The 24,396-nt window shown below is 44.6% G+C and overlaps 1 protein-coding gene across 1 annotated transcript in view; it reads left to right on the top strand.

The window, feature by feature from the left end:
• Positions 1–23,218, top strand: part of LOC115326985 — an 87,934-nt gene extending 64,716 nt beyond the window's left edge. The window contains exons 7-10 of the mRNA XM_042291305.1: positions 7,157–7,294; positions 17,299–17,428; positions 17,520–17,645; positions 23,168–23,218. Coding sequence (XP_042147239.1) covers positions 7,157–7,294; positions 17,299–17,428; positions 17,520–17,645; positions 23,168–23,218 — 445 coding nt within the window. The remainder of the gene's footprint in view (positions 1–7,156; positions 7,295–17,298; positions 17,429–17,519; positions 17,646–23,167) is intronic.
• The last annotated feature ends 1,178 nt before the right edge of the window (positions 23,219–24,396 follow it).

Raw genomic sequence — 24,396 nt, 5'->3', positions numbered from 1 at the left:
AAGACGCGATGTTCAGATTGGGTGGGCGACCACACTATTTTGTTTCCAATGTTATTTCCTGGTTATCTTAAAAAACAGTCTTCTCGCAACTTGTATTGTGTTGCTAGCACACAGCAGACGTCTAAATGCTGAAGAGTTGGGGATATGCACACAACTTCGATAGCGGGTGTCCGGCGTAAAAAGTAATATTATGGGACACCACTTACATATTATATCGGACATCGCACTAATGAAACGGTTTTTCAGCCAATTTTGTAATATAAAAACACCATTTGGTACACTTTTTATGAAATGAAGCACTGCAAAGTTAGGGCCGTTTGAATATAAATCTGTAAGACTTATATTTAATACCCATGTGAGAACACCAGTTTCGGATGTAATCCAGAAAGCTGACCTCCCATCATTGGCGGAAAGAAATTGAGTATGTAGATCAAATTTTTATCATCAAATTATTCACGGCCATTTCAAACGCTGGAGAAGTCGAACCGGCTTCCTCTTGACTCGAGGGAATATGAATCTCTAGACGTCTTTATCGCGCGTCTGGTTTAATCTCTTTATGCATCGTCTATAAAATTGATCAACTCGAAGCAACGATCGTGTGTACTGAAATAAATTTGAAAGCTGAGTGCTGACCAGATATTTTAGTAATAGCCGAAACAAGGTTATCAAGCTGCATACGAGATAGCGAGGTCACACCTCCCAATTCTACACCCTTTGTCAAAATGGGGCTTCGCGTGGCGGCGGAGTGGCGGTCTTGTACGAAGTGCGATTTCCTGTACCCTGCTACACGAACTCCAAGAAATTTAAACTTGATAGCGTAACATTGGGTACGAGAACAGGTCTTGCTACGTTGCAGCTGCTTACAGGTATCTAAATGCCTCCCACAAGTTCTTAAAAAAAAACTTATGAATACATGCGTAAAAGTTTCATGACCAGTAAAATAATGGCTGGCAATTTCAACATACATCCTTTTTATTAGTCTTTCAAGCAACCACCAAGACTTCTTCTGGTGTAGATGATCTTACTTAAATTATGCCTTTCTTACAACGTAACTCAAATTGGTACCGATAATACCCGCATTCCAAGGTCAACACAGTAATTGTTAGATAGTGTTTTCGGGTTGAGAGCAATTTATAAAACAAAAATATAGGGTTCACGTGTTAAATCGAATATCCGATCATGAAATGGTTAATTCCACTTTCAAAAGAGGCTTCACGGTTTCTGTTACGCCGCAGGTTTGTATAATCCTAGATTTTAACAGAGGAGACGACGCAGGCCTACTCGATCATTTTGACGTACATTTTGACACCTTACAATTGCTCGCCATGAACACTCCCACCACTACCGGCGATCTTTGGAACAAATTTAAAGAAGCATCCATAACGTTTGTATACCAAAGTTTATCCCGACTAAAAATAGTCAGGAAGACTCCTTAGAAAAGCGAGAAAACGTTCACAGAAAACCCGAAATAATTGGACTGCGCAATCGTACAAAGAAAATTAAAGCTCATGTGGATAAATTACTCGACAGAGCTGAATTCTGAACTCGGCTTCAATATTAAATCAACTGAACATAATGTTTTGTTTTTTTTAAATATAAGCCTTCAATCGTTCATTAAATCATCACATTCCAAATTCTGGAATAATGTTTCCCCAAAAGCCGGGTCCAAACTAAAATTAATAAAGAAAACCTTGGAAAGGCGTCTCATAAGTACTTATAGTTTGCATTTAAAGCTGAAAATGGTGCCATACCCTCCCTCGCCTCTTGCTCAGCCTCAGTCATTGATCTTGTCGTCACCGAACAAGGTGTTTGGTCACTTTTAGTTAAACCAAATACAAAAAAAAAGAACTTGCTGCGGCAATATGCGCAACGTATTCATAAGACTGTATGACGTATAGGTTGCAAAATACCTTGGTATTATTTTCAGCCATTCATCCAGTGAAGATAAAGATTACCAAACAACCGAAAATTCACTTAAGCCATTTCCATATATAAATAAAAGGGCATTTCTAGTTTGTCGGTTTTGGCACTGAAAAAAACATCTAAACACTCGCGCGTACTTTTTTCAATGCTCCTTACAACACTACTGAGTTCAAGTTCCTTGCACACAAACTAGAAATGCCCTTACGCGTAATAATTTCCGAAAGAGGCACGTGGCAAAAATCAGTAGCACTATATCTTCAAGAGAAACTTAACATGCTACACGTTACGACCCTTTTCTTGTCAGAAGCTCAGAAGAAGTCCTAGACTTCGTAAGAACTCAAAAAGGAAACGCTCTGAGGGCGTTTTCGGTCGATGTGAAAGACCTTTATTACTTCCTCCAACATTCCGGCTTGCTGTTTTGTGTGGAGGAGTGCATCGACAAGTTTGGAGTGGTAGCCTTTCAGAATGAGCTAGGGATGTCAAGCAGCGGTTTTTTAGAATTACTTAGTTTCTATCTTTTATGCATCGGCTCGTGTATCGCGCCTGTTCTAAGCGATATATATTTAGCACAACTTGACAGTACTCTTAACAGCCGGCTTCAGGGATCAAAGGTAAAAAACGTTTTTAGGTACGTAGATGATTTTTTAGTTTTCATCGCATCTGACACAAACGCTTTTGAAGCAGAGGCTGTCAAAACCCTGACCGCTTTTAAGGAATGTTTTGGCCCACTCGAGGTCACGCATGAGATACCTGTGGACAACACTATTCGCTTCCTAGACATCAGATTTTTATTTCTCAACGACCGCATCTGTTGGTGCTATGAGCCACGTGCGAATAAGCCGTTACTTCCCTTTCACTCAGCCCACTCCAGGCTAGTCAAAAGGAGTATTGTTAACCTGTGTTTCACCAATGTACTAAAAAAGTCCTGTGAGCATTTGATCCCCCAGGGTTTTAATCAGCAAGTTTTGCGCTTGCTCGAAGCTGGGTATCCAAAACACATTCTTGTTGCGGTCGCGGAAGGCCTTCTAAGAAAGCGCTGTCTCGTAGAAAACAATGGTAGCCAGCCGGTAAGACAAAAAGGAAAAGTTGTTGTGATTCCGTATATACACCGAGTGTCGCACAATCTAAAGAAAATAGCAATGCGATCAAATGTAAAGGTAGTGTTTTCTGCGCCCAATAAGCTCATGGAACTGTGCAAACTATCAAAGCCTGGCGTGCGTGCCAAACACGGATGTGAAAAGAAGCACAGAACAAAATTTGTCGACCGTACAGATGCCGTGGTTTACCGCATTCCGTTGTCCTGTGGCAGCCACTACGTCGGGCAGACGGGGCGCTGCCTAAATGATCGGCTTCGCGAGCACAATAACAACGTGCAAAAAAAGAACGGTGGCTTTCTTGACTTGCATTGCAGGACATGCGGTTGTACCCCACTGTTGGATGAATGTGTAAAAATTGGGAAACGCAAGTCAGCGGTAACACGCGAAATCATAGAAGCCGAGCACATTGATTATTTAGGTGACATATGTGTTGCTATGCCGTCGATCGCATTATCGGAGAAGGAATTGTTTTTCCTGAGAACGGGATAGTGTTGTTTCCCAGTTATGCTCTATCATGGTGTTTTTTTTTTCCTTTACTTTTGTCTTTTTGTTATCATTGTAACGATGGTTGAGACTATATATGCTGGAACACGTTTTCAATAAAATTCAGTTGAAAGTTGCGCCTTGTTGTGTCCTCTACTCTGCTTTCGTCGTCGTCTTTGTTGAGCACAAGATTGTATAAGATGTCAAACCAACTCGCCCAAACAACCACTCTACAGGGATATCTCTGTTGCTGCAAAATGCTTGAGAGCATTACCTCAAAACACATTGCAACCTTCGTACAGCAGAATAATGGATTAACCTCACTTCATCACGGCTTCAGACGCCAATTATCGACTGCGCCGCATATAACTGAAAGCATTCGTGATCTTTCTTCTGTAAGTGTTAATGGAGGCCAGGTGGATGTCATTTTTATAAATTTATTTAAAGCATTGACAAGTTATTCCACAGAAAAGTCATAACTAAAGCAGGATCAAATTTTCGAGGAGGTAGAATATATAAGTGGGTAACAAAGTACTTTGCAACTCGATTTCAGCGCATTACAACTAACGCTCATCCATCATCGGAAGGGACAGTTTCATTTTGCGTTTCAAAGGGATCGGTATTGACACCTGCTTTGTTTCTGATCTTTATAAACGACAGAGTTTAAACACATTGGTGTAAAGAATCCGCCTCTTTGCTGACGATTATATACTTCGTTCACAAATTGATAGCCAAAAATATTAAATCATCCTCAATAATGCACTACATTTCACCGCAAATCAGAGTCACGATGGCAGATGGTATGAAATTTATGTACAGAGCGCGACACTGTTAGCGCGAACAAGCGATCGCCGGTTTTTTCAGTTTTTCTCTTTGAAACCAAGGGATGTCATCCAAGTTATTATTGCTACGGAAAGAGCTCATTTAGTTCTATAATGTAAGCAATAAAATTTCATGTTCGCTCATACTATCTAGAAGTAAAATGCGAAAATCCGCCGACGCCGTGTTCGTGCTAACAGTGTCGCGATGTGTACATATGTATTTTTGACGATAACAACCAAAAAAATTAGTTTTTGTTTTTACCCCGTACACAATATACCCCTTAATAAAGTCAGATTATAAATACTTTAGCATGCATCTAAGTCATCAACATCTCTGAGGTCTGCACATTGACTCTGTGACTCATAAGGTTTTTATAACGAAACTATAGCCTATACATAGAGTTCGATGTTTTCTTATACATCCAAAAAACAGAAAAAAAAAATTCAGTCGCAGGTAAAATATCCACTAATTCACATTTATTCGAAAAAAACTCAGAATCTCGAGGCCAGGCTAGCAAAATAAAAAATAAAAAACAGGGTAGTTGACAAATGCATTTCTAGAGAGCACAAGGTCGGTGGTCCTGAGAGGTTTCATTTGAAGTTTTGAACTATTGACAGAAGTCTTTTTCCCATTTTTCTCGTCAAGGTTTGTTCAGAACAGCGGATCAATGTTCTGATTATAATGCAATTAAGAGCAAAGGTGCAAGCAAGCTGGACATGAATGACGAAAATAATTCCTGGAGAAGAAGAACAAGAGGGACAAAGGACACGCACAGCTAGGTGACTGGTGCTCGACCAAAAAAAATCCGCTTGGTCCAGGAATTGAACCCGGGACGTCTACATTTCAAATGGAGCGCTCTACCAACTGAGCTAACCAGGGGTTAGACATCAGTACAGCGAACTTGTTTTATCAGCTGCTACCGTCATTCATGTTCAGCTCGCTTACATCTTTGATTTAATTGCTTGAAAATCATAACCTTAAATTGCAAGCTTCACCATTGTTGGTGTTAGACTGGTGGCAGATGATAAAACCCGTTTGCTCTACTGACGTCTAACCCTCGTTGGCTCAGTTGGTAGAGCCCTCCACCGGAAATGGAGAGGTCCCGAGTTTGATACCCGGACCAGGCGGATTTTCTTTCGGTCGCGAATTAGTCACCGAGCTGTGTTTGGAGATTTGTGTCTGTCCATTGTCCCTCTTGTTCCTCGTCTCAAGAATTGTTTTCGTCAATCAATATTAATGTTCGCAAGGATCACGAGAAAAAAAAACTATTCCGGTTTTTAGTTTGGATTATACTCTATTTGCTTCATGGGAGGAGGGGCATTATTTTTCTAATAGTGAAAGCTATGAATCGGGGCATTTCTTAGGAGAGCAGGGCAGCTAAAACATTTGATTTTCTGCGACTAAGTCTAGGTGTTTAGTTATTTCTACGTAGTGAGATTATTTGAAGCGACGATAATTTTAATGATTTGTCGTGGGACCAAATGAGGAGGGCGCAAATGCCAAATGAAGCTGCAAACGTATCATTCGATCAGGCGAGTTCTCATGAATTTAGTGTACGTTTGTGGCTCGGTATTATATATTTAACGCAGAGATTTGTAGGATTAAGAAAACATCGACTTCTTAAAGAAAAATAAAGTCCATAACGCAAACTCAGAATTTCACAAAAAAAAAATAATACTCTGAAAACACGAAATTCTATCTATAAGTGAAGAATCCGTCCTATTCTCGAGTACACCAATATCGTATGCTTTCCAAACACTGTCGCAGGTTAGAAAGTTAGAAACCATCCAAAAAATAGCCGCAGCGTTTATAAGACACAAATATAGTAAACATGATTCCCTTAGTGAAGTCTGCATACAATTTGATCTACTTCTAGCAAAAAGGACACAAAGTGCAAAGCTCTAATTTTTATATGAATTAGAAATACAAAAAATTAAATATATATATATGTCTAAAATGGGAACGAGTGAAGATTGACAAGTGCAGCCGTAGTAGTATTGTGAACGAAGAGGGGAGAAGGTTATTATTGAATTTATTGCATTAAAGTTAGGGAAAGGGAAAGAGAGCTGGTGAAAAACTGGGCTAGGAGAGGAGATTGAACCCGCAACCTTCGCCTGTCCGGGGCGCTCCTTAACCGATTAGACCATCCCGGCCACTGGTTTCGGCGGACTCAATTTCTGACCAGCTCTTTGTGTACTGTTTAGTTTCGAATTAGCTTAACTTGGTAGACAAGAACCATTGCTGATTTAAGGCCCGAGCTATTTCCGACATGCGGCAGTGACGAGGCACGTCATCGCAGCTTGCAAATGTCGAAAAGGTCCCGTCTTCTTAGATATCTAGGGAACCACTCCTCCCCATAGGGACAGGCTGCACCGTATATATATTGGGAATGAGTGAAGATTGACAAGTGCAGCCGTAGTAATATTGTGAACGAAGAGGGAAGAAGGTGACTATTGAATTCATTCCATTAAAGTTAGGGAAAGGGAAAGAGAACTGGCGAAAAATGGGGCCAGGAGCGAGGATTGAACTCTCAACCTCCGCCTGTCCGCGGGCCTTAAACCAGCAACGGTTGTCGTTGTAAATACGAAACGACAAAGAGGTGAGGCGCGGACACGAGCATTCTGTGTTTCTTCCTTTGCTATACCTTTCAATTTCGGATTAAGCAGCCGCAGCAAGTGGTCATTCTTTGCCCTTCCTCCCCCTCCTACAAATATTATTTTATCTGTTTATATTTCCTGCTCGGCGCTTGCCTTTTTTCTATCCCTTTTTTCACCGAATACTCTAAAAGTGTCTTTTTTTGTGTTTTTTTCTTTTTGCTGTTGTTTTTTCAGGTTGGGCTCTCCGTGGGATATAAGTGATACCTGTCCAGAAAGCGGTAGAACCTTAATGGCTACGAGGTATTTGACTAGTCCCCGAGGTTTATCAGAATGCACCAAAGAGGTTTTGCGTCAGCAATACAACAATAATACGTGAGTACTTCGTTCATTAAAGTTGTCAAAACATTATCTAAACACAGTAGACGACTGGGAACATAGAGTCTGAACTGCTTACATGGATTCGTGTCACATGCTAACACCGAGACATTGCCTGTGCGGCTTAACGTTAATTAAAGGGCAACTTTGGTCCATACTTTGGATTTTGGGATTATGACAGTTTTTAGCGCAGTCAGCGCCCCTGACTCGCAAGATGTAATTTTTTTTCTCGTTATTGTGCGTAGTTTCAAAGATATCGACGCCTCAAGTTTTGTTTGGGGCGCGGCCAACAAAACCGAAACTAGCCGCTCGAGGTCCCGGCAACACTGGAAATCAGCCGCTATGTGAACGTGACGTCAGGCCCGTTCTCGTTCAACGAGTACGCAGGCCGAGCGGCACCTACCTCTGTTGCGCTAGCCTTCTAAACATAGGAGGTAAGCTAGCTTATTTTGTTTTAATTCTGTATACCTGCTAGTTGTCCAGCATACGTAGCAAGAGTTAGTGCGTATACCCAAACGTTAGCGACTGGAAAATCCGTGAACTCGTTCGGTGCCGTACTCGGCAGCCGCCGCCGTGTGTGCGCTAACCCACACTTGTCGCTTGTATACCCAAAAGCTAGCGACTGGAAAACAAATGAACTCGTTTGGTGCCGTACTCGGCGGCTGTCGCCGTGCGTGCGGTCTTCCGTATTCGTCGCTAGGCCTAAATTGTCATCGGCGCTCCGTGGATGGAGCGGCGTTGCTCTACGCCGCGCTGCCAGTGACGTACAGTACTGGGCGCCCTCTCGCTTTTGCGCTGCGGGTCAGTCCCAGACACGAAGCTTTGAGGCTCTCCGGCGTGGGCCGCGGCGCCCGAACACAGGTGTGCTGGGCTGTACACGTCTGTTTTTTCGTTCTTTTTTCCTCGGGCAAGTAAAAGCCGAAGTCCAAAGTCCACTGGTCGAACAGCGTTCACCCACACCTTCTCCAATTTCAGGTCCGTTGGAAACTTGTGAAAAAGCACCTCCGGGTTGCGCAGCGGGTTGTTTGAGCAGCCCACAGCGCAACAAGTTGTACTCGGCATCTTTCGAGGAACAGCTGGGCAGTCTTGGGCGCACCGAGTTGTTCGCTAAAACGAGTCTTGGAGTCCTCACATGCAAATAAACATCCCATAACGGAACGCGCGGCGTAACCGCGCGTTCCGTTATGGGATGGGTCTCATCATTGACGTCGCGTGTGACGTCACGCATAATGATGTCACATGCGACGTCAAGAGCTTAAAATTTTTCCTATAAATTTAGCTCGAAAATTGCTTCACTAAATTTAGCGGAAAAGCTTTTTCGCAAAATATAGCGGGGAAATTTTACCCTCATGACGTCAAACCATGATGTCACATGATGACGTAACACGATGACGTGACGTGTGACGTCACGAGGGTAAAATTTTCACGCTAAGTTTGGCGCGAAAATTTTTCTCTCGTGACGCCACTCGTCATTGGGACGTGTGACGTCACGATTACGAGTATTTTTTTTTGTTTGTTTTGGAGCCCAGCTCTGAGGCGCTCGTTTCCGGGTTGAGTGGCGTCGACGTAACCACGCGTTGCATCGTCCCATAAAAACGTCACACGTGACGTCACCTGTGACGTCACAAGGGTATACTTTTCCCGCTAAATTTAGCTGGAAACTGTAGATTTCCCTCTAAATTTAGCGTGAAATTTAGCGAAAATCTCCCACTAAACAGGAAAGGAGTAGGGAAGGAGGAGGGCGGGGTACGAAGGGGGAGCAGGGACATGCCCTTCCCTCCGTAGCCTTCTGCTCCTGAAGAGCTGCGCACTAATTCGGCATTACAGAGAATTGTAAGCGTCTTTTCTTTTCTTGCTAAATTGATTATATATTAATCTTCAAAGTGTGTAGGGAACGTTACTAAAAAAGATTTTGCACAAACATAATAATTGAAGAGAAATCAGAACTGAGTGCATATTCGATTTTTCACATTCCGCTTTATGTTATGTTTGGGGACACCTACTACGTAAACTAAAAATATAAAAGAGACAGCGCGCGTGTTGTCTTGTCACACAATCACAAGGCTAAGTGACCTCCCGAAAGCATGACAGGAGAAAGGAAGAAGGAAATACGATGAGTTATTACCTTTTTCTTTCTAGCAACGTACAGAGTAAGTGTAAGCATGTGGCAATCAGTTCCTCCGAATAACAAAGTCCGCCAGAAGAAAACAGGCAATAATTGCGTGTGTTCTGCGATCCATGACGTCTCTGGTTCTCTAAAGCTTCTCTTTAGGTTCACGAGGGGGCCACCGCCACCTTGTGGAGTTTGCTGTTTTTCTGATCTAGCGCTGATTAGGTCGGATCTGCTACTATTGCGCTCGTCGCTTTAAGGACTCGCTGCATTCCGCTTTTGACCCCTGTGTTGGCTCCTGGGGACGATATCACAGGGTGTCCGCGAAAAATATTTACAAGGTTATTTTTACCGCTAATGCAAACTACGCTTCGACGAACACTCATTATCCGCCCAAAAATAGCGCTATATTGCCGCTCGCGCGTGGCCTAACGGTTATCGAGCTTGCCTTGGGCTACCGAAGAGAAGAAGCTACGAATTCTCATGCGCGGGGTGAGAGACGACATTTTCGGAGGCCTCGTCCGCAACCCGCCGGCAACCGTCGACGGATTCGTCACCGAGGCAACAAACATCAAGCACGCCCTCCCAGCGCGCGCTTTCCACTACCAGCCACGCTCTCCTTCGCCGAGGTTGTGCGGGAAGAAGTTCAGAGAGCCATCCAACCAGAGGCTCCCGTCGCCGTGGCAGCCACCGAGGAGCCCACGTTGACTTACGCCGCAGTGGCCCGACGGCCACCGCCTGCTCCTCGCACCTATGTCGCGCCGTCCCGACGTCAGTCTCCTGCACCGCAACACGAAAGATGCCACGACGACCAGGTCCAGTACACCTGCCAGGAGCCCCACGTACCTTGGGAGACCGACGTGTGGCGAACGCCCGGCCGACGCCCTCTGTGTTTCCACTGCGGGGAAGCAGACCACACCTACCGCCGATGCCCATACCGACGACTTGGGCTGCGCGGGTTCCACCCGAACGACCCGCGCCCCCATTATGATGAACGACCTCGGGAGATCGACGAGTGCCTGCGACGACCTCAGTCCCCCGAGCGTGCGTCCCGCCGAGAGTTCCGGTCATCTTCGTCTGGACGGCCAACTTCGCCGATGCACCGACCCCGACGTGAAAGCCTTTCGCCCCTCGCTCCTCGCCGGGGAAATTACGCGCGGCAACCCTTGGAGGTGGAGTTGCCGAAGACGACCGACGCAAAGATCCTCCACAAACGTCGGAGGGCCCCCAGTCAAACACCACCAGGGACCGAAGCGACGCTCCTGCAACGGTGAAGAATAACCTACACGTCGTTATCGACGGCCACGACGCGTCCGCCCTCGTCGACACCGGAGCAGCCTACTCCGTCCTGAGTGGGAGGCTCTCCCAACGCCTTCGGAAAGTGACGACGCCGTGGGATGGCCCACAGATACGGACCGCCGGTGGGCACATAATCACACCAGTCGGGATTTGCACTGCTGGCGTCGAGATCCATGGTGAGACGTGCCCTGTCAATGTTCGTCGTTCTCCAAGACTGCTCGAGAGACGTTACCCTTAGAATGGACTTCCTTTGCGAGTATGGCGCCGACATCGACCTCGGTGAAAACCGGCTGACGCTACGAAAACCTGCTCCAGCGCTGGAGGAATCCAAAGCGACGTCATCCGCGGTCCGAGTCCTCGCAAATCACATGAACTTACCGCCGCGGTCCAGTGTTTTCGTACCCATCGGGATCGACGGGGCTTTCTTCGGCGACGTTCTGCTCGAGGGAAGCCTCCAGTTGCTTCTAGGAAGAGGGATCGGCGTCGCAAGAGGCATCGCGGAGCTACAAGACGGACACACTGTTGAACTCGTAACAAACTTCCGACAGGAGGCTCAGCACCTTACGAAAGGCACCGCCGTGGGTCACGCCGAGGAACTCATGGACTCAGCCGCAATCGCCGTAATAGCAGAATACATCTCTTCGGGGCGACACGAGACAACGCCGCATTCGCAGTTTGACATCGATCCAGTCCTGCCTACCCCACAACGACGGCAACTCAGTGACCTTCTCGCCGAGTTCAGTAAGTGATTCTACACGTCGTCAAAGGTGCGCCAAACGACGGTTGCGAAACATCGAATTATTACTGATGACGACGCACTTCCTGATCATCGGTCGCCGTATCGTGTATCTGTGAAAGAGAGAGAAGTCATCCAAAAGCAGGTCCAAGAAATGCTCGACGACGACATCGTCCAACCCTCACAGAGTCCATGGGCTTCTACGGTAGTCCTGGTGAAAAAGAAAGACGGGACTCTTCGGTTCTGCGTGGACTCTCGTCGACTAAACGCCATAACAAGAAAGGACGTCTACCCGCTGCCACGCATCGACGACACTCTGGACCGGCTGCGCCACGCCCGATTCTTTTCGTCGATGGACCCGAAGAGTGGGTACTGGCAGATCGAGGTCGACGAACGGGATCGGGAGAAGACTGTTTTCGTCACGCTGGACTGACTGTACGAATTTAAAGTGATGCCGTTCGGACTGTGTACAGCACCGGCGACGTTCCAGCGCGTAATAGACACCGTTCTTTCCTGCCTAAAATGGAAAAGCTGCCTCGCCTACCTCGACGACGTCGTGGTATTCGCAAGCGACTTCGACGAGCACCTGAGACGTTTGTGAGCCGTGCTACCGGCTATCCAGAATGCTGGACTGACACTAAAACCGTCAAAACGTCGGTTCGCTAACAGCGAGCTCAAATTCCTGGGTCATGTCGTGAGTGCTCAGGGTTTTAGCCCTGATCCTGCCAAGACATCCGCTGTTGCTAAATTCCCGAAACCATCAGATAAGAAAGCCGTAAGAAGATTTCTTGGGCTGTGCGCTTACTACAGACGTTTCGTTCGCGATTTTTCCAAGATTTCTGCACCGCTCACGCATCTGACGAAAGACGACGTGAACTTACAGTGGGGGAGGAGCAAGAACAAGCGTTCAACGAACTGAAGGAAATACTCCAGTCGCCCCCTATCCTCGCACACTTCGATCCTTCAGCGGAAACGGAAGTTCAGATGGACGCCAGCAACGATGGACTCGGCGCGGTACTTGTCTAGAAGCAAGACGGAGCAGACAGGGTGATTGCTTACGCAAGCAGGGCACTGTCCACGGCGGAGAAAAATTACTCAGCGACCGAAAAGGAATGTCTCGCTGTCATCTGGGCGTTAACCAAGTTCCACCTGTACCTGTACGGGATCCCGTTCCGAGTTGTCACGGACCACAACGCTCTCTGTTGGCCCACCAACCTCAAGGACCCGTCAGGACGCCTCGCTCGCTGGAGCCTTCGGCTGCAAGAATACGACGTAACCATTGTGCATAAGTCTGGCCGCAAGCACAACGACGCCGACTGTTTGTCTAGGACCCCAGTCGAATTTCCTACCGAAATCATTGACGACGACGATGACACCCGTTTTCTCGGCGCAGTTACAGATACTGACATGGGAGCACTTCAACGAGACGACCGGGAACTTCGCGCTGTGATCGACCAACTCGAAGGTCAAGGAAGTCCAGTTCCTTGAGTCTTGGCCCGAGACTCGTCAAGCTTCATTCTGCGGCGCGGCGTGCTCTTCAAGAACTTTGGAACGAGCAACCCTGCCTGGCTGCTGGTTGTTCCGGCCAGCCCGCGAGAAGAGATCTTTCAAGCATGCCACAACGACCCGACGGCTGGACACCTCGGCTACAGCAGGACACTCGCCCGGATTTGTGGCAAGTACTACTGGCCGAGACTCCTGAAAACAGTCCACCTGTACACACGATCGTGCCATGAGTGCCAACGATGTAAGAGGCCTCCGACGAAGCCAGCAGGACTCCTGCAGCTGATACCCGCCCCGACTACGCCCTTCCAGCAGGTCAGAATGGACTTACTTGGGCCGTTCCCAACATCGACTCAAGGAAATCGGTGGATTATCGTCGCTACCGATATTCTTACACGATACGCCGAGACGAAAGCCCTGCCATCGGGAACAGCACTGGAAGTCGCGAAGTTTTTCGTCGAGTCCATCCTCCTTCGACAAGGCGCACCCGAAGTGTTGATGACAGATCGAGGATTACCTTTCATGGCACAGCTGACTCAAGAGGTTCTTCGGGTTAGTCACACCAACCATCGACGAATTACCGCTTATCATTCGCAGACGAACGGACTAACAGAGCGGCTCAACAAGACGATCGCTGACATGACCTCCATGTACGTCGACGTGGAGCACAAGACGTGGGACGAGGTGTTACCGTACGTTACGTTTGCGTACAACGCAGCGGTTCAAGAAACTTCGGGAGTGACGCCTTTCCAACTGGTACACAGCCGGGCGGTTACCACAATGCTCGACGCCATGCTGCCTCACGTGCCAACCAATGATGGCAACGACGACGCTCAACTGATCTCCCAGCGCGCGGAGGAAGCTCGTCAGCTGACAAGAATCAAGATTCAAGACCAACAGCGAGTCGACGCACGCCGGTATAGCCTTCGTCGCCGTGACGTCCAATTTCAACAGGGAGACCGGGTATATTGGACACCAATACGGCGCCGCGGTCTCAGCGAGAAACTCCTGAAACGTTACTTTGGACCCTACAAAGTGCTTCGTCGACTCGGGGATCTGAACTACGAGGTGATGCCCGACGGAACACGGACTTCGTCACGCCGCCCCCCACGACCGGAAGTCGTTCATGTCGTGCGACTGAAGCCGTACTACACTCGATAGGACTGTGAACCTTATGTGTTCCAAATGACTCTTTAGTTTACCGTTCTTTTTATTTGCTTTGTTTTGTTTTTGGGTTGCATCGGGACGATACACTTTTTAAAGGCGGGAGTAATGCCGCGCGCGCAGCTGGCCAAGTAGGCAGCGCGCGCGTAACCTAACGGATATCGCAAAAAAAAAAAAAAAGCCTAACGGTTATCGCGCTTGCCTTCCACGCTGAAGGCCAGGGTTCGATTCCTGGCCGCGGCTACACATTTTTTTTTTTTTTTGGCACTGTAATGTGATGTTCTGGTGAATTTGAGAACCGTCTTGCTGATAAGAGGTTAGAATGTTTTACGCGCCGAGCCTTCTACGCCGAACGATCCAGAAACCCACGAGGGTACATGGGATTCCGCAAGGCAAGCGGAGTCGGTTTTCGCCCCAGCGTTCGACTCTGCTGCTACGCCGACTTCGGCGCGCGCGACGCTCTGTTATTATCCTTTGTACCCTTTCATTTTTGGCACAAGTTCGCCACATTAAACGTTTATTTCTTCTTGCTTATTTATTGTTTTTTTTTGTTGTTGTTTTTTTGCCACCACACGTGCCAATATGTCCGTACCAGATGCAGAAGTTTCAGCGCGAACCGATATCTTATTCAAAATTATAAGTGATTTTCTTAAAATTTCGATGAGAAAATGGCCCCATTTTGGCCCGTTTTTGGTTTTTGCGCCATAAAGCTTCATAAATTCGAGAGTTCCTTCGGGTATACCATTTTCCCGTTGAAATTTTCAGAAAATCACATATAACTTTTGGATGACGTATTCGTTCGGGCTGAAGCTTTCGCAGTTAGTTCGAGAATCTAACGCTACCTTCGGGCGAAGAATGAGCGTTTAGCGATGCGTAGTTTAATATGAGGTGAAGAACACCCTGTAAATATTTTTCGGGGACACCCCGTATATTGACAACGATGTTGCTTAGCACCTGTGCCGCCAGCGAGTCAAAGCGACAGTACGTCCATCTACAAACTGCGTGCACGTGGACACAGGGTTACAACGAATGCCCTTCGAACCTCGTGACTCTGAAATTGGTTTCAAGGGTGGCCGTGCGGGTCTTTAGGCTTAGCGGCTTTGCTTTGCTTTCCTATTTGACACGTCGAACGATGCAAGGCGAGAAAACAACTCCCACATCGGTAAACGCCATCCTATAAATAGGCCGACACCGCGATTATCGACTGTTTTGCCCTGGTAAATTCAGGCCTAGTTTTGTCTGCTGCTTCAAGAAGAGCTCGCTACCACGTACAAAAACTAGGACAACCAGAGAGGCATAGCTTGACTTACTCCACAGGGGCTTTCGAATTCTCCTCCCGGAAAGCTGCGGCCATGAACCAGAGGAAATCAGTTCGTGCATTCCCTATTTTCTCCATTCCGAGTTGACGAGTTCTCTCGCACTCGTTCAAATTATTGCAATGCATGTGAGTGCTTCAAGGAATTCGTCAGTTTGGTTTAAAGAGGGCCAAAAAAACGGACTTCTCAAGACAGCCTCTCGCCGAAGGGGGCGCTCTAGTGCACTCGATATGTTTCCTCATTTTGTTTTCTTGCATTTTCAATTTTTTCTTAAATTATATTAGATAAAATTATTACAAATATATGCATATATGTATTTCTCTATTTTAAGGGACGTCTTTGTGAAAGTCTACCACTGAAGTCACAGGTTTACCTTGGCCAGCCGGACCTACAACCTTGATGAATAGCAGTTTAACAAGCTTAGTGGCTCAGTCATTACCACCTCATCACGAATATATATATATATATATATATACACATTTGCATATAATTTGCACCGCTTCTTACTTTTCTACGACTTTCTGTAAAAAAGGTAGTTGTAGCGATTACAAGTGGAAAACTTTCGGCTAAGGCACCTAGAACTTGTAAATTTAAATGCGAAAACTAGATTACTGGTTCAATAAATGCGAAGGACAAGCAGCGCGGGTATTGTTTTAATTAGTATAATACATCAATTTGAGCCCAATGCCTGAATACTGCACAATACTATATCTGGTTATACGATACACGGCATTGGGCAAAAACGCAGTCGTGGAAGGTGCCTTTTGCAGAGCTGTAGCTTTGAAGAAAACAAAATGATGCAACATTTTTTTTATAAGTAAACACAATAGTGTGGTGAAAGAACTATCACTGTGAATTTCAATAAAGGGTTTACGGTAGTTGTTTTTTTTTTTTTTTTTCTTAATTTATATTTTGAAGTTCTTTATCGCTCTACTTCAAAACAAGCTTCGAGCGACATAAAAATTGTATTGTTTTTAAATAAAGCAATTCTTTATATATTCTTCGAAAGAACTTATTAATAAGAAGTTATGGCATAAATATTAATGTTGTAGCTCTTCAATTTTATTTAGATAACGGTTTAGAAATCAAGTGTCAAAATGACAAAGGAGCAATGTTTGCGCGTTTTGGACGCAATGTATATACTCACCAAAACGCTGTACATATCTAAATCAATAGTTCCCTTGTATTATTATAAGTAGAAAATATTTGAGATTTCTCATATTTGTAGTTTGCGTAGTATATATCACCAAACTTGACATTAGCTAAAAGTTCAAAGGTCGAATATGCCGTTCTGGGCTACTCAATTTTGTTGTTGTTGTTTTTTTTTATTTTTTATTACCTTTTCCTACACATATTGTGTAGGAAAAGTAATAAAAACATCGTCCCGCCTTTCCACTCTCGTGAAGAAGGAAGACCAGCGGAGCTGTACTCGATACACTGTGTGCTTCTTTTTCGTCATCGTATGTTTTTCGCGCTGTTTCCTACGATGAATTCCCACCAACGCGCCCAACTATCCATTCTTCTATTATAGCTGGAAAGGTTGCCGCCATCTACGAGCGACGACGGAAACCATACTGGTTGTATGCTTGCCGCCGTCGCTTATAGATGGCGATACCTGTCCAGGTAGGTTTGTGTTGACATACACGGACACGATCCTGTGAAAACTAGCCCAAACAGCTCCACCATAAAAAGTTGGTGAACAAATACGAATGACTAGCGCTGTTATTGTGTATAGGCAACACTTCACTAAAATTTACGCCTATTTTATTGCGGAACTTTCTGCGCATTCCTAATTGAAAAATAGCCTAATGCATTGCATAAAATGCAGTGCCATTACGTAAAGGTTCTAAGTGTATTTGTTCCAACTATTTAGAATGAAAGACGTCTGTTGGAAAAAGACCCCGAAGCCCGATGTTTCCTCCAATCGGAGCCTTCCAGCGACATACTTCAAAGCAGAAAACTACTGTTCTACTCGACATTCCCATGGAGTTTTCAAATGTCCTGTGAGTACAAGCTTGCCCTGGCAGGCATATATATATTACAAAGCGACTTAAATATTTGAACCAATAAATTTCTAAATATTTTACATTGCAGGAGGGCAATAAATATCACGTTGCTAACGCTACAGAATGTTTCATGGGCTGTTGCCTAAACAATACCGTGAATGCTAGGGGTTTCAGATATGAGTTGCCTGATGGCACTCCATGTGGAGACAACAAGGTATGTGTGTCGGCACCTGAAAGGTTTTACTAGAATTCAAAACTGATAGTCGGTTACAAACGTAGATTAGGAAATATTTACAAACGTATCAGTGCCCGTCAAACCTTTTGGATATGGAGAATCAAGGTTATAAAAGTTAATAGGAATGACTCCAAACAAGTGTATAATCATTAGACCCTTTGTCACATATAACCAGACTTGTACCGTACGCATTACAAGTGATCAAATTAATTCTAATCGATTACTTTTTGGAGTAATTTTGTAATCAGTTGATTACTTTTATTAGGCAGTAATCAGAAGAGTAATCTGATTACTTTTTGAAGTAATAAAATTACTTGTAACCGGTTACAATTTGTCCACGGAACCCCCACCCCCGGCACACGCCTTTTTTTTATAAAATGACAGAAATAAAATTTCCTTCTTTTTTTTTTTTCGAACGGAAAAAAAGAAAGATTTTTGCGGAGCTGCAGGAAACGAGGGGAATCTCTTTCTATGTACAGTTTCTGTGGAATGTCCGTTTTTTGTTTTGTTTTTCGAGCTGGGACTGGGAGTAGGAAGCCCCAGGAAAGCCACAGTGCGTGACAAAGGCCATTCAGGGCGAAGTTTGAGGAAGCAGAATGTAGCTTTGTGAGTCCTTAGTTTAAACTAGCCCCCTCACTTACACACACACATAAATAAAACAATAAAAAAAATCCTGCTTAGGGTACCTACTCGCAGCCCGTAGAACCAGAACCGAAGAATGCCTAAAGCGGATGCAAAATATAACAAAGGCAGTTGAAATATTTCCCCATTTCCCCTTCGTGGCCTTTGTGACAAGAAATGTTTGGAGTTGAGAAGTGGTCGGGGCGATCTCTTCCTCTAATGAATACTGCACATGATCCGTTTCAAATCCTGGAGCTGCTGCTCTTTTGTATAACGTGCGAGTTCATCCATATCTGAATAATTAAATGAGCGACGCAAACTTTGAGCGACAACCCTTGCTCAAGCTTAACAAGATCTAGAACCCCCTCCGCTCCCCCCCCCCCCCCCCCACACACACAAACACACACTCGCGAACGCCCAAATCATTAAACGTCTTCAAACGAATTCCATGCTTGTGTCCGCATTGTGAAGGTGCAACGACCACGAAGAGGGAGCCAGTTTTTCTTCAATACTTGTGCAAATGTGAAATATAGGTTGGAAGTAGTTCATTGTTATGAGCGCTAAAGATGTGTCTTCACGCAATAAAGTAATCGGAAAAGTAACAATCGCATCTTTAAGTAATGTCCAATTACTTTTGCCGTCGAGTAATCAAGTAATCTAATCGAATACTTTTTAGCCAAGAGTAATAGTAATTGTAATCGATTACTTTTTTTTAGTAACGTGTACAAGACTGCATATAATAACCCACCCCAACACTTCAGCTCGACGTACCGCGCACTGACCTCGAACTGACGGCCCCAACTTTTACAAGATGCTTGATGAAGGTACGATATAATATATTAGGCAGCTCAATCACGTTTCAAAAACTACAACAAAAAAACACTAATGTTTTGCGGTAGGGCCAAAAAAATCCCGATTACTCTTTTTTGCAGTCAGACACACGTACATTTTTTGAATTTGTTTTTTAATAAATTGTACATCTCGGCTATCGAGCCGCCAGTGAAAGTTGATACCGCCAGCTTCACGTCAGTGCGCGGTACGTCGAACTGAACTTTTGGGGTGTATTACATGTGACAAGTGGTGGAAGAATATGCACCTTTTTTCGTCTGTGTTTATAATAACTATGGTACTTAGAATTGAAGGAAAGTTATTTCTCGAAAGTAAACATTTGGCAGGAATCTGCCTGGTTCGGTAAGAACAATTAGAAGAGGTGGAAGGGACGCCAACCGAAAATCAAACGAAGCCCAACGTTTCGAAACCTGCTTGGTTTCTTCTCCAGGGGCGACTGTGTGCGCGAGGAGCAAGTGGTCTTCTTTTACGGCGGTGGACGTGATGTTTTCGCGATTGTAATGTGGCTGAGCCCGCTGACGCAGACGGATGGTAAAGCGCCAAGCGACCGATTGATGTTTTGCGGTGTGGTTTGGATGTGCCACACCGCAAAACATCAATCTTTCGCTTGGCGCTTTACCGCGAAAACATCACGTCCACCCCCGGTTTGAACGTTTTTAATATAGATTATATACCTGCAGGACAACCGGTAAAAAGTTCTATTAAGTCCCCGGAGCAATTAGATATTGTAATAAAATAACAAAAGTAACAAAATTTTCATTTTTTTATTTAAATTAAATAAAACTGCACAAGCCCAACCACATTGCAAGTCAAAAGCCGTGCAGATTTAAGAACAAAATATTGTTGGGTGTTTTATAGAAAAAGCTGATTTTTCAGAAATTAGGGAGTGATACCTAGTTTCACGCTATTTTTAGAAGTTAAAACCTCGTTCACGCCATCAAAAAAAAATATTTTCGTTAAAAATATTTTAGGGCATAGCTACGGACAATGCGGCGAAAGGTCATGAACGCTTTTTTTTAGAAATCAAAGGTGGTCGAGCGCAACGTCTGGGACGTTTGACATGGAATGACCCCTATATATGATCCGTATACACGATTTGCTAAATAGATCACATTAGGTTAGGATGTGCGCCAGGAATGTTTAAAAATAAATAAAAATAGGCACGGCAGCAGCTAATAGCCCGTTGAGAACCGATTGCCACAAAATGAGGTTTCAATAAAAAGAAACTAACATAATTGAGCTTTAGTTTCTTCGGGACTGGTTGCCAATTGAGCTAAACCTGCCATAAGTGTAAATATTATACGTTCCTGGTCTGTCACTGTCATATTAGACGTTAGATATTTAGACATCATGAAGTTAATCTACCAAAGATTATGGCTGCATAGTTACACGCTTTAAGTATGAAACGAGCGTGTTGTTAACAGTAATAAACATGAGCAAGATACATAAAAAGGGGGGACGGACAACGATTCGGTCCGTCCCCCCTTTCTATGTATCTTCCTCATGTTTAAGTTCCACGCTGTAGATGACATTAGCCAGTACGACGTAAGACCGCCTACCTAGGGTATCCGACGTCCAATACACGAAGGTTGCTACACGAACTCACGCCAATGTTTATTCGTACTCAAGCGGGTAAGGGAAAAGAGGGGAGGGGGAGAGAGATAATTCTGCAGCACGAGCTATCACTTCACTTGCTCCGAGCAGTAGTTGGATAACGTTCTCGGTTATTTTTGCACGCAAGGTAAATAGGCTGTTATACTGGAGCAAAGGTAAAGTGTGTACATATACGCACTTGCATCGGGTGTTACTTTCCAGAATTAGATCATAGAAGCCCGGAAAATGCTAATTCTAACTTTTTCTGCAAAGTTTATTCCTCTTTAAAATCGCAAGAAGTCTAGCCAGCTTGATTGGCCCACTGCCCAAGTCAACATTCCTAGTGTTGCAGAAAGAAACGTGATCGCGCAGGCGAGCTGGTGAGCAATTATACTGAAAAACCCGGAGACGAGGGAACACAAAAAATGTGCCAAACACAACACCGCCTTTAATTGAAAACGGTGTGGCTTTTGTCCACTCCTTTGTGTCTCGTCGTCTCCGGGGGTTTTCAGTGTGATTTCTATTGTGACGCTTAATTCATGCTTCAAAAACGATTTATGGGCAAGAAATTAGAAATACTTCCTCTCATATCGAGAGTTCTGCTTTGATTTTACAGTCATATCGACAATAAAAAGAGGCGTCCAGAAAACAATTTACGAGAGTAATCGAAGCTTGTACGCATAATAGAACCTCACGCAAGCCTCAGATTCAGATTGCTAATCTACGTTTTGTTAATCCTTTTAAGCATTTACCGGTTTCGCACCTGAGGCGCAAGGAGATTTTTTTCTTAAAAAGAGAATACATCCAAAAAGCCAAAACTGACTGATTACGTCGGAGTGCCGTAACTGTAGCTTTCCGGTAATTTCTTCAGTATTGCCGCTTCGCTTTTGCTAAAACCAAATTAATTAAGCACAGGTTTCCATTGCCCATCAGTTTTACTAGTCTTCTTTCCTACATGCTCCTAGATTCCCACCAGTATTGGCTTTGAAGTTGTTTTCCTATTCCCAGAATTTAGAAGCTTTAAAAACGTTCTCTACTCAATTTTTGCCCCGGCTGCGGCGAGCATGATTAAGCAGATCATCACACTATTTTTTTTTTATTCGCTAGACAAATCATCGCGATTATGCTCGATGCGCCGTCTCTATAATTTCCGATCGGCGGTTCCAAAAAATAAATTTAGAACGAATACCGTTAGCATGTACTCAAAACGTTTTTACAGTTTTTTTTTTTTTTTTTTTTTTGAATATTGAAAGCACATTTTCAGCACTGATAATTCGAACACGAAAAGCTGTCTCGTCTTTTTTTGTGTGTTTCTTAAGTTAGAAGAAAGTACATTAAATACAGCGAATGCACTTATCTTGGCTGTAGTCCTACTACGCGTGTAGTTAAGGGCCTGATTTATGGTGCAACTGGTTGCAAATACCTAACGATAAAAAGCCGTCCTCTTAAACATGACAGCTACGGCAACACACCATGAAAGACTGTATGGCGGGCCAAAAGAGAAAGTCTCACAATCGCGTGGGCGAGATTGGTCCACCATTCAGCCTGCAGAAGGGAGTATCATTGGCAAATCAACAGCAGTGTCACCGTGCACTCCTACGCAGCAGGCGAGAGTATGAGGTCGAAAGTGAAAGGACCAGTGCAGCTCACAGTAGCCGATATTAGTAATAGCACTGCCGTCGACTCCAAGATGACGCTCCGCTGTCTAGGTGAAATCCCAGGACCATTCTCTCTTGTTGGGCAGTACGAAAGACACTCAAACCTACGCCATTCAGCCCACAATCTTGACAGGCTACAAAATCCCTAACTGAAATGAACGTGTATATCAAATATTAGTAGCTCAAAGTCAAAATATGCCTTGGCTGTCATATTTTAGAGTGCCAAATGTCGCTTTGCGCTATTTATATTCAAATTGAAATGGCCACTGCCTGGCATTGGCGCCAGGGGTCTTCGGTGGCGCTCTCTTATAACTCATACCCGTGGCGTCCATTTGCAGACCAGAAATTCGATGGTGTGAGTAAAACACTTGGTGGAAGCTTAGGCTCATCGGCTTCTAACACGAGCACTGTATATGTTGCGTGTTGCTTATGCACGTCGCCAGTACCAAAACTAAGACACACGAAAGAATATCGCTGAATGAAAAGACGTCAGTAATGTGCCGAAGTGCTTATACTCACATGGGATAATTTCTGAAAAACACAGGAGGGCAGCCATAATCACACTATCAAAATTTCCCACGTAACGCAGTCTTAAATGTTATTAAAAGGATTTGTTGCATCAGAAGCTCAGGAGTTTCTTGGTCAGATGAATAGAGGCATGATGACTCACTACAACAACGATAGCTGCTTCGCTCGTTTTAATATCATATCGCCATGTCACTTCCGTATTAGGCTTTGCCTTTAATAAAGAGTAATGATAATTAACTATTTTGTTTTCAGATCTGCATTTATGCGACTTGTTCAGAATTTTCTGAGGAAAACAGCAACTAGCGACGTTCAACATAAAACGTTTGATGAAGAAACTTATTAGCCCCAATGAAAGATGTTTCGTCGGGAAAAACGAAAAACATCCACGTAAAATTCTTCTGTAACTGCTCTGAACATTAATAAAGGCCGCCCAAACAGAACAAGCTTCACATGCCGTGCTCATTTTATAACAGCATTAGCCATTTGCTACACGAAATGTCTATATTATATTGCGCACAAAATCATGTCCGCTTAAAATTTTTCAAACACCTAATGCTAGAACTATGAGATTCACCCCTACGAGTAACCCCGCTAGTTTAGCATAAAAGTTACAAATAAAAGATGTCAAAGTTGTCAAGATTAAAAAAAAATTTATGAAGCGACTTTGGACCTGCGTAAGGTAACGAACAATTGGTGTTTCGTACGCGGTGCAGACAAACTCTCTCAACGATTTCAAGAGTTATTGCGTAGCCACTCAACGACCGACAAGTTTTGGAGGTTTGCACACTCTCTCCCTTGAATGTGATTCGTGATTTAGAGTGATTGAGTGTGCTGTGCTCACTTGTACCCCCTTGCGACGGAAGAACACTGGCACACTACAGGCATCTATCAGATAGACCTGTAAACGGTTGTGATCTGCGCCTTTATTTTCGAATTTCTTTTAAAAAGTCATTCATTTACTCTAAACAAAAGCAATTACGGCAACGCTAAATCTGTGGTGATAAAATCAATGCAGAGGTGCGGGCGACCTGGACAAGAATGGCGAAAATAATCCCTACAGAAGCGGAACAAGGGGGACAAAGGACAAACACAAATCTCCAAACACAGCTAGGTGACTGGGGCGCGACCAATTTGTGTTTCTCCTTTGACCGCCTTGCTTTCCGTCTCCGGGGATTTTTTTTTTCGCCATTCTTGTGCAGCTTGCTTGCACCTTTACATTAATTTCATTATCACAAACTCCTTAAAATGCTGGCCGTTGACCTTTGTTGGTGTTAGAACGGTGGTGGCTGCCAAACCCGTCTGCTTCACTGCCATCTAAGTCCGGCTTAGCTCACTTTGTAGACCGCTCCGCTGGAAATAAAGAGGCGCCTGGTTCGATACCAAGACCAAGCTGAGTCCTTCGGTCGCACCCCTGTCACCAAGCTACGTTTGAAAAGTTGTGTTTGTTCTTTGTCCACCTCGTTCCCCTTCTCCATGGATTA

The sequence above is a fragment of the Ixodes scapularis genome, unplaced genomic scaffold (assembly GCF_016920785.2).
Source record: "Ixodes scapularis isolate PalLabHiFi unplaced genomic scaffold, ASM1692078v2 PGA_scaffold2__306_contigs__length_199485367, whole genome shotgun sequence".
NCBI lineage: Eukaryota > Metazoa > Arthropoda > Arachnida > Ixodida > Ixodidae > Ixodes > Ixodes scapularis.
The sequence above is the reverse complement of the archived record's forward strand: the minus strand, read 5'-3'. Positions and strand labels throughout refer to the sequence as shown.